At 36.1% G+C, this 13986-nt stretch overlaps 1 protein-coding gene across 5 annotated transcripts in view; it reads right to left on the minus strand.

Moving 5' to 3' along the window:
* Positions 1 to 2805: 2805 nt before the first annotated feature.
* Positions 2806 to 13986, minus strand: part of LOC144965208 (threonine synthase-like 2) — a 46325-nt gene continuing 35144 nt past the window's right edge. For all 5 annotated transcript variants that reach the window (XM_078900301.1, XM_078900303.1, XM_078900302.1 and 2 more), the window contains exons 4-10: positions 13952 to 13986; positions 12932 to 13083; positions 12380 to 12446; positions 11115 to 11260; positions 10668 to 10793; positions 7232 to 7377; positions 2806 to 3818 (exon numbers count right to left, since the gene is read on the minus strand). The exon at positions 13952 to 13986 is cut by the window's right edge and continues 118 nt beyond it. In XM_078900301.1, coding sequence (XP_078756427.1) covers positions 3593 to 3818; positions 7232 to 7377; positions 10668 to 10793; positions 11115 to 11260; positions 12380 to 12446; positions 12932 to 13083; positions 13952 to 13986 — 898 coding nt within the window. In that variant the 3' untranslated portion in view covers positions 2806 to 3592. The remainder of the gene's footprint in view (positions 3819 to 7231; positions 7378 to 10667; positions 10794 to 11114; positions 11261 to 12379; positions 12447 to 12931; positions 13084 to 13951) is intronic.

Genomic DNA, 13986 nt, shown 5'->3' on the forward strand with positions numbered 1-13986 from the left:
CTGGTCTGTTCAGAAGGTTTGCGAAATATTCTCTCCATCTTTCAATTTTCTCCTTTTCGTCTGTGATGACACTACCATCTTGGGATTTTAATGGTTTCTCTTGACCATAACTTCTGTTTCCCGAGAGCTTTTTTGTGATTTTGTATAGTGTTTGTGTGTCGTGTTTTACAGCTGCATTTTCTGCTTCAGTTGCTAAATTTTCTGCAAAATCTCTTTTGTCTTTCCTTGTGGATTTTTTCACTTCTTTATCCTTCAATGAGTATTCACTGGATAGCCTTTCTTTCAGTCGGGGGGATTTAGCGTTCAGGAGATTTAGTTTGATTGATTTTCTTTGGTTAATGAGCTCCCATGACCTTGCTGATATCCAATTCTCTGTATTGGATTTATTGTGTCCTAAGTGTTCAGTGGCACTTTCCTGCATGACGTGGTTGAAATCTTGGATTGTCATGTTTGTAATATCTTGTATTGCACTGAATTTGTTTCTGACTGAGATATTGAAATTGTTTTGGATACCTGGGATTTTCAATTTATCTGTGTTGAAGCGTTTCTCCTTCTGTTTTGCTATTTTTGTTTTCATCAATTTAGTAGAGATTTTGGCTGTGACAAGATGGTGGTCACTTCCAATGTCTGCCAATCGTCTGACTCTGACATCGTTTAGGCTGCTCTTCCATTTTCTGTTTATAATTATATGGTCTATCTGACTTTCTGTTTTCCCATCTGGTGATTTCCATGTCAATTTGTGGATGTTTTTGTGTGGGAAGAAAGTTCCACCAATAATGAAGTTGTGTTCTTCACAAAATTCTGCCAGTCTGCTTCCATTGTTGTTCATTAACCCTATGCCCTCCTTTCCAACGGACTGATTTGTTTGTGTATTGCCAACTCTAGCATTAAGGTCTCCGATGATCATGAGCATATCATGTCTTGGAATGTTTTCAACGGCCATTCTTAGAATATCGTAAAATTCTTCTTTGTTTTCTTCATCTGAATCCTCTGTAGGTGCGTAGCATGTGAGGATTGATAGCTTGGTGTATTTTGAGTTGTGTCTTGTGTATAAAAGTCTTTCACTTATCGGTTTCCATTCCAATAGTGACTTGTTGTTGTGCCTGGCTATCAAGAGGGCAACACCTTCTCTGTGTTGGTCATCCTTTCGTCCTGACCAAATGATCAGGTCGCCATTTGAGAGTTGGCGCTTCCCAGCTCCTGTCCATCTTGCCTCTGATATGCCTAGCAAATCGATCTTGTAGTTCAACATCTCGCGCTGGGCTTGTGCCAGTTTTCCTGTTTGATATAGGGTCCTAACATTTCAGCACGAGACATTGAGCTTGCGTTTTGGTGACAACAGATCTGCAATCTGGTCGGGGGCGTCCTTTCGGCTTTGACCTCCTACCGTCATGAAGCCAGTATTCTGGTCCGCTTCTCTGCTGCCGCCGGTTGTGGATTTATGTCTGGTTTCTGTTTCTGTAACAGTTTGCTTTTTATGAGGTGGGTTGTTAACCCTACGCTCAACCCCCATTCCTGGAGGGCCGGTGGATTACTCTTCGTCTGATCTCTCTCCTTTTTTCTCTTATTAGAGGTCCGAGGTTCGAGATACGCAAGCCCTCCCACCACGACAAGGTGATAATCCGTCGGGAGAGTGAAACTCCCTTTATGGACATTGACCATAGGGGAGCGGGTGCTCTATCCTTCTAGCTTTTTTACTCCCATAGTGGGCAGGGGGGGGGGGGTACATACTGTGTCTTCTATCCCCTTATATCTGTTCTCCAACATGCTTTCTGTCTTTGTCTTGGAATGAGATTACTTGGTTTTGTCCTGGCTGGAGTCCTAGCTGGGAGGGAAACAGTCAAATGCATAGTTATTTTTTTGGGAGATTATTTTTTTCCCTTGTAAATCATCTCTCTGCTATGTATTATTATATGTGTTATTTTGAATGTTAATGTCAGCATTTGAGTGTATTCCTCTTTGTTGGATTTTGTGCTTGTGTCCGGATGGAACTTATAGGTGATATCAAACTAAGTACATTGGTGGTATGCTCTTGAAATCTACATCTGATCCCTATTTGTTCTCAGTTCCCCTATGTCTTACTTTTTCTTGGTTGCTTTAATTGTAATTCTAGAACTTTTTACTATCCCATTTTCTTCCTTTTTACTGGCGCTGATATAACCTAAATGTGTTGCAAGCGCCGTAAAACCCTTAAAAACAACAAACAAACAACTTCTCGCTTTACTTTGCTGTATCTGCTTTTGCTTACATTGTCTTTTCCAAATACAGTGTAGCTTTGTATTCTTGTTCTCGTGAATAAAACCATTTCATTTAGTCCAAGCTTCAAGTTGGGAATTTTCTGAGTGAAAGACGGATGGTTGTTATCTGTGAGTGATATTTTTTCCTTGCAAATCATCTTCCAAAATCTGGGTTCCCAACCTCCCATAGTTGGCAGGGAGGTACTTTGTATTTTATCCCCATGTATCTGTTTTCCAGTTGCTTTCTGTCTTTGTCTTGAAATTTGATTACTTAATTTTGTCCTGTCCCTGGTCAGAGTTCTTGGTTGGGAGGGAAACAGTCGAATGTATAGTTATAGTTTTGGGAGATATTTTTTCAGTGTAAATCATCTCTGTTATGTACTGTTATTACTTTATTTTTTTAACATATGATTTGTAAACATTTGAGTGTATTCCTCTTCTTCGTGGGATCTACCCCGAAGGCAAGCATCATACCACATGACAACAAAGGCACACACACACACACACATATATATATATATATATATACTTATTATTTATGAATTTTAAAATCAAATTCTGGTAAAAGGACGTTTTCTAATTTGAATTTATTTTTGAGACATGGTGAACAAAAACAATAATAATGGCACAAAAATAAGATATAAAGCATTATTTAAAGCCTTTCGTGATTTTCTTCAAGGAATCAGACACCACGTAGAAGATGGCTAAAATATAAGTGATTATAAAATGATGATGATGGTTTTGAAATATATTCTACAAAGCATTTAAAAGAACAACAATACTACATTTTACCATAAATACCCAGAGACCATTGACAGCAACGCAACTTGGGCTTCACTGAGTTGCATTACTGTCACTGCCTTCTGGATGAAAACCCTAAAGTCTCTTATTATATCCAGATAGATAAAATTGAAAATTTATGATTTCAGATTTTTTAAAAAGCTTTAATATACATTATAATCTGTAAACATTTATGATATAACCAATAATCATTGAATAACATATAACGGGGCATGTAACTTGTGTTGTTTGTATATCAAAATGAAAAACGCAAGCATTTCATCATCATAATGAACAATTTAAAATCAGGCACAACATTTGCATAGCATTTTGAATATGAAATAGTTTCTACAAAGGAGCAAACAATTTCATAAAACAAGAATTAAATGTTAATGACTTCATAAACATGAGGCATTGAATGTATATTTTAATGTATTATTTTTTGTTTTTATTCCACTCCATCAACAAACTGAAAGTATGCATAGAAAATGAACGAATTTTTCAAGACAGCTGACAATGGTAATTTCAGAACTTAACAATGTAGAGAAGAAAAATCAGTTTCACTAAGAGTCCGATTACTTTGCCTTCTCTGCTCTTGTGCTTATATTTTCCAAACAGCTTTTCACGACAGCAACCCAATCCTCTCCTTTTTCCAAATCGGTGTACTTGGTAGGAGCTGTCATCATCTTTTCAATCTTTTCTGAAGTAAGCACTGGTATACCTGCCGATTTAGCTGCCTCAGGAAATTTGAGAGGTGAGGCAGTGGCTAGGACTGCTCTGAGAGTGGTGTCTTGGTCGTGTCTGGAATAAAGTTACAAAGGTTTGTACAATGCCTTACCTTTTGTTTCAGACAAAACTGGATGACAAGGATTGTGATTGTTTCATTGAGTGATAAAATATGGGTAAGAAAAAAACCCCTCAAAAACCTGGATGAGTGGCTGGTGCTGCAGCTGGTCTCCGTATAGACGGTGATACACTATAGTGTCATTGAATTAAAGAAAAATAAGAACTGTTGCTGAAAGGAACAGGATTAACCAGTCAATAAGGTGTTCCGGGTCAATCTTATGAGAGTTGTGGTACTTGTTGGGGAAGAGGTGGGGGGAGGGCATAATCAAATTATTTTTACCAACTTCAACTTCAACATTCCAACGGTGACTACTCGTCGTCCACCCCGCCCCTACTAATACCCCCGTCCACCAGCAACACTTGTATCTGTATCGACCACAAAAAGTATCACGACCAACAACAACATCGTTATTGGTCTTTTATATGTAAAGTTCTGTCGTAATAAACCGGAAGAACTAAATGATTTATTAACTGAGAAGAACTTTGATATACTATTTATAATAGAGACATGGCTCTCACCGTCTGGAGACGACCCAGTTGGAAAGGCAATGACACCCCTGGATACCAATTTAGATCGTATCCAAGGAAATATCAGCGAGTGGGTGGCATTGGCGTCTTTTATAAAACAAATTACCTAAACACATGGAAATCCTCGAACAGCGCCGCAAAACAATGGAGGCCATTGATCTTAGACTATCGCTCCAGAATGCAAGATACAACATCAACTTCATCTACCGACTGCCAGCAAAAAAGAAAAACAAAATAAAATTACCTGATGTTAGGAAAGAAATCAACAAGATGTTAACATTGCAACACATGCATCCTGGCCATTCAATCATACTCGTCGACTTTAATTTTCATTTCGACAACGCCATAGACCCCATTAAATTGTGTGAGTCATTATCAGAGAACAACAGGTGCCAGATCATAATGGCGCCAACCAACTCCGTTGGTCACATTTTAGATTGGGTAGTTGTAGAAAATTCAGAGTCCCAAAAAAACGCCATCATTGATTACCTCCCTTTTTCAGACCACTCCCACATTTCTTTCAATCTCAAACCACCATATCAACCAAAAACATCAAAGGGATTAATTTGGGCAATTTCAGAGGCGATTTAGAACACTTACTCAAAATTCAATGATTTCTCCAGACCAGTGGAATAGTTGTCTTATCGAAACGCTTGACAAACATGCGCCATTCCAAATAAGGACAGTCACCAACCAGAAGTATGCTCCGTGGTATATGTAGGATGTTAAAGAAGCTAAAACAAAGTGTCAGAAAGCAGAAAGACTGCTGAAAATGAAGACATCAGGTCTTACGATTTACTTGGACGTGAAAGATGCACTTCATTACCATCTACAACCAATCAAAAAGACTTGCCAAACAAATTTGTCAACTTTTTTCAATTCAATATCCATAACATTCGTTCAGAACTAGATCGGCATGAACCATCTTTAGATACAGATACATTCTGTGGTACCCCTTTAGACCAGTTTTATCCAGTTTCATAAAAGAGGTGATCACAAAAGCCCCCATTAAATCCTGCGACCTTGATCCCTTACCAGCACAGTTTTTGGCCAGCTCCATTGATACATTATTACCATCCATTATATCAATCATAAATACATCCATACTGACTGGCGAAGTTCCATCGTTCTCTAAAAGTGCCCTCGTCAAACCACTTCTGAAGAAACCATCACTGGACCACAATGTATTTAACAATTATCGTCCTGTATCAAATTTACCTTTTTTGTCAAAACTGTAGGAGAAAGGAGTACTGACACAATTATCATCTCATCTTAAGAACAACAGTTTGGAACAACCTTCCAGTCAGCCTACAAACAGCAATACAGTACTGAAACGGCGCTTCTTAAAATTTTTAATGACTTGTTATGTAACGCTGATGCTAACCATATTAATGTAGTATGCCTTCTAGATCTTTCATCTGCTTTTGACACCATATGATTTACATCATATTTACAGGATCAATGGCAGACTGTCGTGGTGAATAGTGTTCTGTCAGAGCAAGGTTTACTAAACTTTGGAGTGCCACAAGGCTCTGTTCTTGGCCCTGTCCTTTTTACTGTTTGTATGCAGCCCCTTTCTGGTGTGATATTCAGATTCAATCTGAGTTATCATTTTTATGCAGGTGATACGCAAATTTATGATTCAGTACCCCTAAGTAATTTACAATTCTTAATACAATTAATTTCGAGCTGTTTTAATGAGGTTAAATCTTGGATGTACCAAAACAAGTTAAAATTAAATGATAGTAAAACTGAGATCTTAATGTGTGGAAGGTCGAGTATCCTAAAACAGGCAAATAAATCACATATATATTACTTTCGGAAATAGTACAATAGAATTTTCAAATAAAGCAAAAAAAAACCTTGGCATGATCATTGATAAAGATCTTTCCATGACAAGTCAAGTGCATAAAACCATACAAACTATGTACATAGAAATGAAAAAAATAAGCAAAATTCGTCGTTTAATACTGAAGCATTTAGCAGAACTTTTAATTAATTCCCTTGTTTTTTCCAAATTGGACTATTGTAATTCCCTCCTGGCGAATTTAGCTAAAGACAAAATCAGTAAATTTCAGGTTGCTCAAAATAATGCAGCCAGACTCATTGTATGCAATAGCCAAAAATACCCATCAGCAACTCTCCTTCTCCGTGAGTTACATTGGCTTCCTGTGGAAAAAAGAGTTGCCTATAAGATTTGTACTGTGTCTACAAATCCTTGAGCAGCAACAGTCCCTCCTATATTAAAGACCTTCTAAACATATATGTCCCCAATAGAAACTTGAGGTCAAGCAATGACCAATCAATCCTTGTCAAACCTAAGCCATTGCGTAAAATAGGTGAACAATCTTTTCAATTTTCGGCCCGCCATTTTTGGAACTCTCTCCCATCACAAGTGAGATGCTCAGATTCGGTGACAACTTTAAAATCTCGCTTAAAATTTTATTTTTTAACATCATAAGTTGCAAGCAATACCATTATAATATTTTGTTGTTAAATTTAATTCATATCAAGCACTTAGAGCCTGTGACAATGGGGTAAAACGCTATATAAATGCCATTTTTTAATTATTATTATTATTATTATTATTATTATTATTATTATTATTATTATTATTATTATTATTATTATTATTATTATTATTACGTACAAGATTATACCCATTGTAAATTAAGAAGGACGAGTTGAATTCAACAAAACCCTGCTATAACAATAAATGACCTCCAGTCCCAATGACTTTGTTGTAGCAGAGATGCATTGTATATCTCAAAAGAGAATAGGACAATCTAGTAGAACTGTCTCATTGATAAACAGTTTCGAAACAATTAATGAATACTTACAACTTATCAATGGCTGCGTAGTAAGCTGACACCCCACAAGCAGTATGAGGACATATACTGTAACTGTTTTCTTCCCAGCATCGTCTCATTGCAACCTCAACGCCTTGGTTGCCAGATACCGTGTAAACATTGATATTCTTTTTTAACTAAAAAAAACAATACAATAAATTAATACATCATTCATTTTGTGAGTTAATTAGTTTTTTGTTATAAACCTGAAACGTCCATATTATCTGTTTTCGTATATTAAATTGAAGCTTACGTACAATTTCACATTTATTTTTTAAATTTTTATTTGAAAACAAAAAAAAAAAAAGGGGGGGGGGGGGGGGGGGGGGGGGGGGGGGGAGAGAGAGAGAGAGAGGGCAGCATCATAGATAACACAGGACTAGATATGACAACAGGTAGGAAAATGTCATCAAAAGTGGCTAGTGAGAGGTCGAGCGCCGCCATTTTCTTTTTTATGCAACCAGGGATGCTGTGCGATTTTATCTCTATTTGAATGACTTTGACTGAGCTCGATTAACCTTGTTATGTGGACGGAAAATAGGAAAAAAAAGGCCAGGTTTATGATGATAAACCAAATTAGACATATTAAACTACACTTTTACTTGTACATTTTAGAATTGGCTCCATTGATCGGGTTTATATTAATAACAATGGTAGCAATAGAAATCAAACATACATCGACAAATAGACAAAGGAGAGAGAGGGACTTGTTTACTCGGATCTATCTATCTATCTATCTATCTATCTATCTATCTATCTATCTATCTATCTATCTATCTATCTATATGTCTATCTAAGCCCCTCCCACGCTGATTATTTATGACATGTGTCCAATTAAATTTACCATCCCTGGAATGACAGCGGTTCACACAATTCTTTTACGACACCATTAATCGACTCTACGTATAAGATTCAACCCGACAAAAACCGACAACGGCATAATATTCATGGGCGGGGTAGCCAAAACTGGCCTCAGTAAGTAAAATCCAATCGTTGTGAAGGAAATGACAGGCCTGTCACTGGTGCAGGATGTTTTCAGCTTTGATTTTTATAGATAGAAAATAAAATGTTGTAGAAATTGCGATTTAAATCCTATATTATTTGCGGGTGAAAATAATTGACGTTGCACTTTGGTAAAAATCGGGGGGAAAATTACGACTTTGGGGAGGAAAAATGACTTTGATAACAATTTTTGTAAACTTTAAAAAATATTATGAATAATTTATAACTCCCTTATTTGTGGGGCGATTTTGTCATTCGTGGTATCAATTTTATTGTAATAAAGAGATAGGAACTTGAGAGTTATTTTTTCTGATGCGAAATTATTACTTTGTAATTTTAGCACTAAGAAAAGTAGTTGGTAAATAAATTTGGTACACCTCTTTGATCTACCGCCACCGTCCATTCGTGTAGAATTGTGAATCAAGCGTCTCAAAGTCTTCGACCAATCACAGGCTATCTATCTATCTATCTGGCCGAAACAAAGACGCTTCTCACCGTCGATGTATTACGCTATTGTTATGCAAAGAATATAACACCTTTTTGAGTAGGCCTAAAAGCTAAAATCTAAAAGTAAAAAATATAATTCTGAGGAATTTGAAAGTCACATTGTTGAAATCAGCTTGAAAAAAAGAAGAACATTGGTCCTTATTTCAGAAAAATCGGTTGAAGACCAACTGTTTTATGAATAAATTTTATTTTAAAAATTGCTTTTGGTTATATTAGCTTTTTTAGCAACTTGTTTATTTATCGGCCGATTTTCTTGATTTTTATATCTCAATGAGACGAAATCAGTGATATACTTTGTTTGTTTCAAATGTAACTAGAACATAATTTGGCTTTTTTACCTATCAACTGTGCCTCGATAATATATTCAGCAACGTGGTGATTGTGACGCAACTATGCCATGAGCGTCTTCCAGTGTTTCAACGATGATTCGGTTCATTGTTGACGGCTGATGACACGCGAGCTGTCAGAACGACCAATCGTTGAAGGATCAAGATTCTCAATAGCCAATCGTCCTTCGATCAAAAAACTTAAGAACTCACGAGAACAAAAGTTTGAAATGTGGTGATGGACGGACCTATGAAATCGCTTCTGGGCGGAGTTTAGCCATGAGTGACCGTAGAAAATCAAAAGGTGACTGCAGACATCAAAGGGTGGGCTTATATCATCAAAGGATGTCTACATGATTGACATGGCCATATAGGGAACTCATTATCTACTCCCCCATAAAGAATCTGAACATGAGAGGGTTAAATACGATGGCGGCGATTAGCCACTAAAAAGTGGCTGTTGTCTGGTCTGCTCCTAGTAGTCTGTGGGCAGCATGGCTCAGTGGTACGGTCTTTGCTTCTTACCAGAAAGGTACCAAGTTCGATCACCTGCCGCTGCGCTGTGTAGCCTTGAGCAAGTCACCTCGCCCTAGCTCAAATTGCGGCGCTGATGCATGGGTTATTCCAGTCTTCCCTTGGAATAAGCCCTAGAGACAAATTTCCCCTTTGGATGAATAGAGGGAATTCTATTTTATTTTATTTATTTTATTTTACATTGTTATTTATTTCTTCAAGCTTCGAGCAGCAGCATTTACATAAGTTTATTGTTAAAGCAACTTAATTTGACTAAATATTGCCTTATAAAATTCAATAATGATAAGACATATGATAAATTAGGTGAACAAGAAGGAAAAAAGGCCCAAACTTTGATGACATGAACAAATAAAAAAATATGAACATTTATATAGGGCAATTCAACAAATTTATCACAATCAATGCACTTCACAATGTTTTATTTACTGAGTGGGGTCTCTTTTCTTCCCATGGTGGTTTGGGAGATGACTTTTGCTATATGATCTCCTTTTTCAGGATGCTATTTGTCTTTGTCTTGGAATGGGATTACTTAGTTTTAGGCCGGAGTCCTTGACTGATGGGGTGATAGTCAGATATACACCATTAGCATTGATCGTCTGTGTTTGGAATCTACATTTGTTCCCTATTTGAACCAGTCCCCTTGGTCATGCTTTTTCTTGTGTGCTTTTAATTGTAATCTAGAATTTTTTCATCCTTGTTACTAATGGTGAAATGACATAAAAGTGTCACAAGCGCTGCAAAATTATAAAAACATAAAGATAATGTTTAATTCATTTTGACAGCAGACCGTATTATTATGGAACCATATTTCCATTTTATAAAATACAGTACAGTGATTCGCTGGTCGGGTCTGTTAGATCTGCCGTTAAGTACATGTGTCCTATCCAAAGGGTAAAAAGCATTAGTAACTGTTTGTTTAACATTACAGAAACTGGGATAACTTCTAGCTTCACAACCCCTTTGGCTCTAAAGGACCACTCTTAAAACATACATTAAAAATAAGTAGTAAATAATATGTCAATTATATTAAAAATTATTTCTTAAAAATGTTATCTCACATTTCCCATTATTTTTGAGGAGATATTAACTTTCTGACGATTTTTCACATCATTCATGATCCTTTTGATTTCCTCCATGTCATAATCGCTACACATGCTCCATATTCTCTCCATGTTGTAGGGAAACTATGGGGGGGGGGGGGGGGGGGGGGTAAAAATATAAAGTAACTTTACTTGATAGTATATTTTTCAACTTTTAGTCTATTTACTGCATATATGGCATATCAAAGGGTACGAAGATGATGATGATGATGATGATGATGATGATGATGATGAGGAGGAGGAGGAGGAGGAGGAGGAGGAGGATGATGATGATGATGATGATGATGATGATGATGATGGTGATGATGATGATGATGATGATGATGATGATGATGAAAGAGCAACAACAATAACATCAGATTAGGTATATTAATGAGGCCGTGCCAAAGAACATATAATGCTTACCTGAATATCCATGGCTGGTGATATGGTGCATTCTACCTCTCCAATATCACACTTGCCTGTCTCCATAAACCGAGACAAAATGTTGTTGTGGTTCACAGCACAAGTAAACTTCACAGGCAACCCCATTTTCTTTGCTATGGATCCAGCTAAATGAGAAAGAACAAATGAAATTCAGTTTCATTTTTCACAGTTATCCTTACGTCATTAAAATGAAAATCATCATCATCATCATCATCATCATCACCATCATTGTCACCATTACCACCATCATCCCAGAATTGCCAGAATCGAATCATTCCTGTAAGGAAATCACGTGCGTTCTTTAAGACTTAAGATGGTGTTAAAAAGGAAAAGTTCAAAAACAGCAACAGCAATAACAACAATCAACAACAGCGGCAGCAGTAACCACGACGGCTGCAAGAAATGCAACTCCAACAATAACAACAACTACTACTACTACTACTACTACTACTACTACTACTACTACTACTACTACTACTACTACTACTACTACTACTACTACTACTACTATTACTACTACTACTACTACTACTACTACTACTATTACTAATAGTAGTGCTACCACTACAATTACTACTATTACTACTACTACTGCTACTACTCTTACTAATAGCAGTGCTACCAATACAATTATTACTACTACTACTACTACTACTACTACTACTATTACTGCTACTATTACTGCTACTATTACTGCTACTACTAGTGCTACTACTAGTGCTACTACTACTACTACTACTACTACTACTACTACTACTACTACTGCTACCAATACAATTATTACTACTACTACTACTACTATTATTATAGTTACTACTACTACTACTACTACAAAAACTACTACTACTACTACTACTACTACTACTACTACTACTACTACTACTGTTACTACCAGTAGTACCACTGCTGTTACTACCACTATTTCTACTTCTACTACTACTACTACTACTACTACTACTACTACTACTACTACTACTACTACTACTACTACTACTACTACTACTACTACTACTACTACTACTACTACTACTACTGCTACTACTACTGCTGCTGCTGCTTCTGCTGCTACTATTACTACTACTACTACTACTACTACTACTACTACTACTACTACTACTACTACTACTAACTAATACTACTACTACTGCTACTACTACTACTATTACTACCACTACTACTACTAATACCACTTCTACTACTTTACCGACAGCAACAACATCAAGACAAATGATATGGATTCCCACCTGTAACGTTTCCACAACCACCAGTGGGCAGAATGAGCTCCACTTCTTTGTCAACTTCAGGGCATAACTGAGAATTAGTAATGCAGAATTTTGCAAAAGCAAGATCTCAATGCCAATAACATTCTAAAGGTATGTATGAATCTAACTAACTTTTTCGCTTTTCCAATTTGTTATTCATTGTTCGATTGATTTTTTTTGTTTGCCTGTTGTTTTTATTGGGGTTTTCTTTTTTGTTGTAGTTGTTGCTTTGTCTATGTTAATAATTAGTTGTTTTTGTAATAATTAGCAGTTTTGAAAATGAATTAATTAAATTCCTTGCTGTTAATTTTGAAGTGTCGGTTAAATAAATACCAAATTTGAAAACAAAAATATTAATGTCAAAGTACTGTAATAATAGTTGCTCTTTCACCCCATACAACAATCCAAATCTCTTGCAGATTTTGAGAAATACTTTCCTTCTCATCAAATACAATAGGAATCTCTTTATAATACTATCATTAAATATCAAACATTTTCAAAGTTGAGTTCAACACGATCGACAACGTGGTTTACCTTCAAATAGGAATGGAAACAGTGCACCATTTGAACCATAAGACGACAGAAATTGAGGGAGCTTGCTGACCCCAGACAGTGTTTAGCAACATACTCTGGATCTGAGAACAATGTAGTGACGATAGCGTCCCCATCGTCAGAAGAGCCATCAACTAAGAATGAGTGGAATGGGTAAAAAAATAAGCATTCAGTCATGCAAATCCTTATATTTGAATCAAGCTGCTTTTTGGGTTTTTTTTTTTCATTATTGATGTTTTGCATTTCAGTCAAATGACACCAGTTCTGGCTAATAAGTGAACATCAAATACATCAAGGATAACAACAACAACATAGTGCCTACAGTGTTCCCGCTTAAAGTCTGTCTGGTAGAATGCAACATAAAATAACAAACAGTTACAAAAGGTGGTGTGATGTCATCTGGAATTATTCAATTTGAAATTGAGATTTTATCTCTTTCCTATAATAAATGTCTACAAATTAAATAATGATTGCCATTTCACACTCTTAAAGCATACACTTACATATTTTCTATTTTGATAATCCAGATTGTTATGTTAATTATGTTAATTACTGTTAATTAATGTTACATTAGTAAATTCTCAAACCCATTCAAAATATTTGCGTTCTGTAATGAGACTTGCAAATATGTTAAATAGCTTACAATCAATCACAAAGCTAATCTTTCCCAAATTTGAAGTTCACATTGTCAAACGAATGTCTAAAATTTCCTAATTATCAAAGATTTTAAAAAGATTTTATCTTTTTTTTTAATGTCGACTGAAACCTAAATTCTATATTTTTTAAAAAAAAGTTTAATGTCTCATTTCATTTTCCAATGACAAAAATATCAAATGTAATAACATAAACCTGGTCAGTGAATAAAAGAAAGTTAGAACCAGAAAGCATGCAATTATGATTGGGGGGTGGGGTGTTCTTGTTTTCGTTCTGCTTTGTTTGCTTTGTTTCACATACACCTTTTCAGATTTTACACCAATATCTGATCCCCAATTTGTCACTCACCTCTAAAAACGTGCACGTTATCATCCAGGGCAGTG

The sequence above is a fragment of the Berghia stephanieae genome, chromosome 2 (assembly GCF_034508935.2).
Source record: "Berghia stephanieae isolate SIO BIC M18660-M18661 chromosome 2, UCSD_Bste_1.3, whole genome shotgun sequence".
Taxonomy (NCBI): Eukaryota; Metazoa; Mollusca; class Gastropoda; order Nudibranchia; family Aeolidiidae; genus Berghia; species Berghia stephanieae.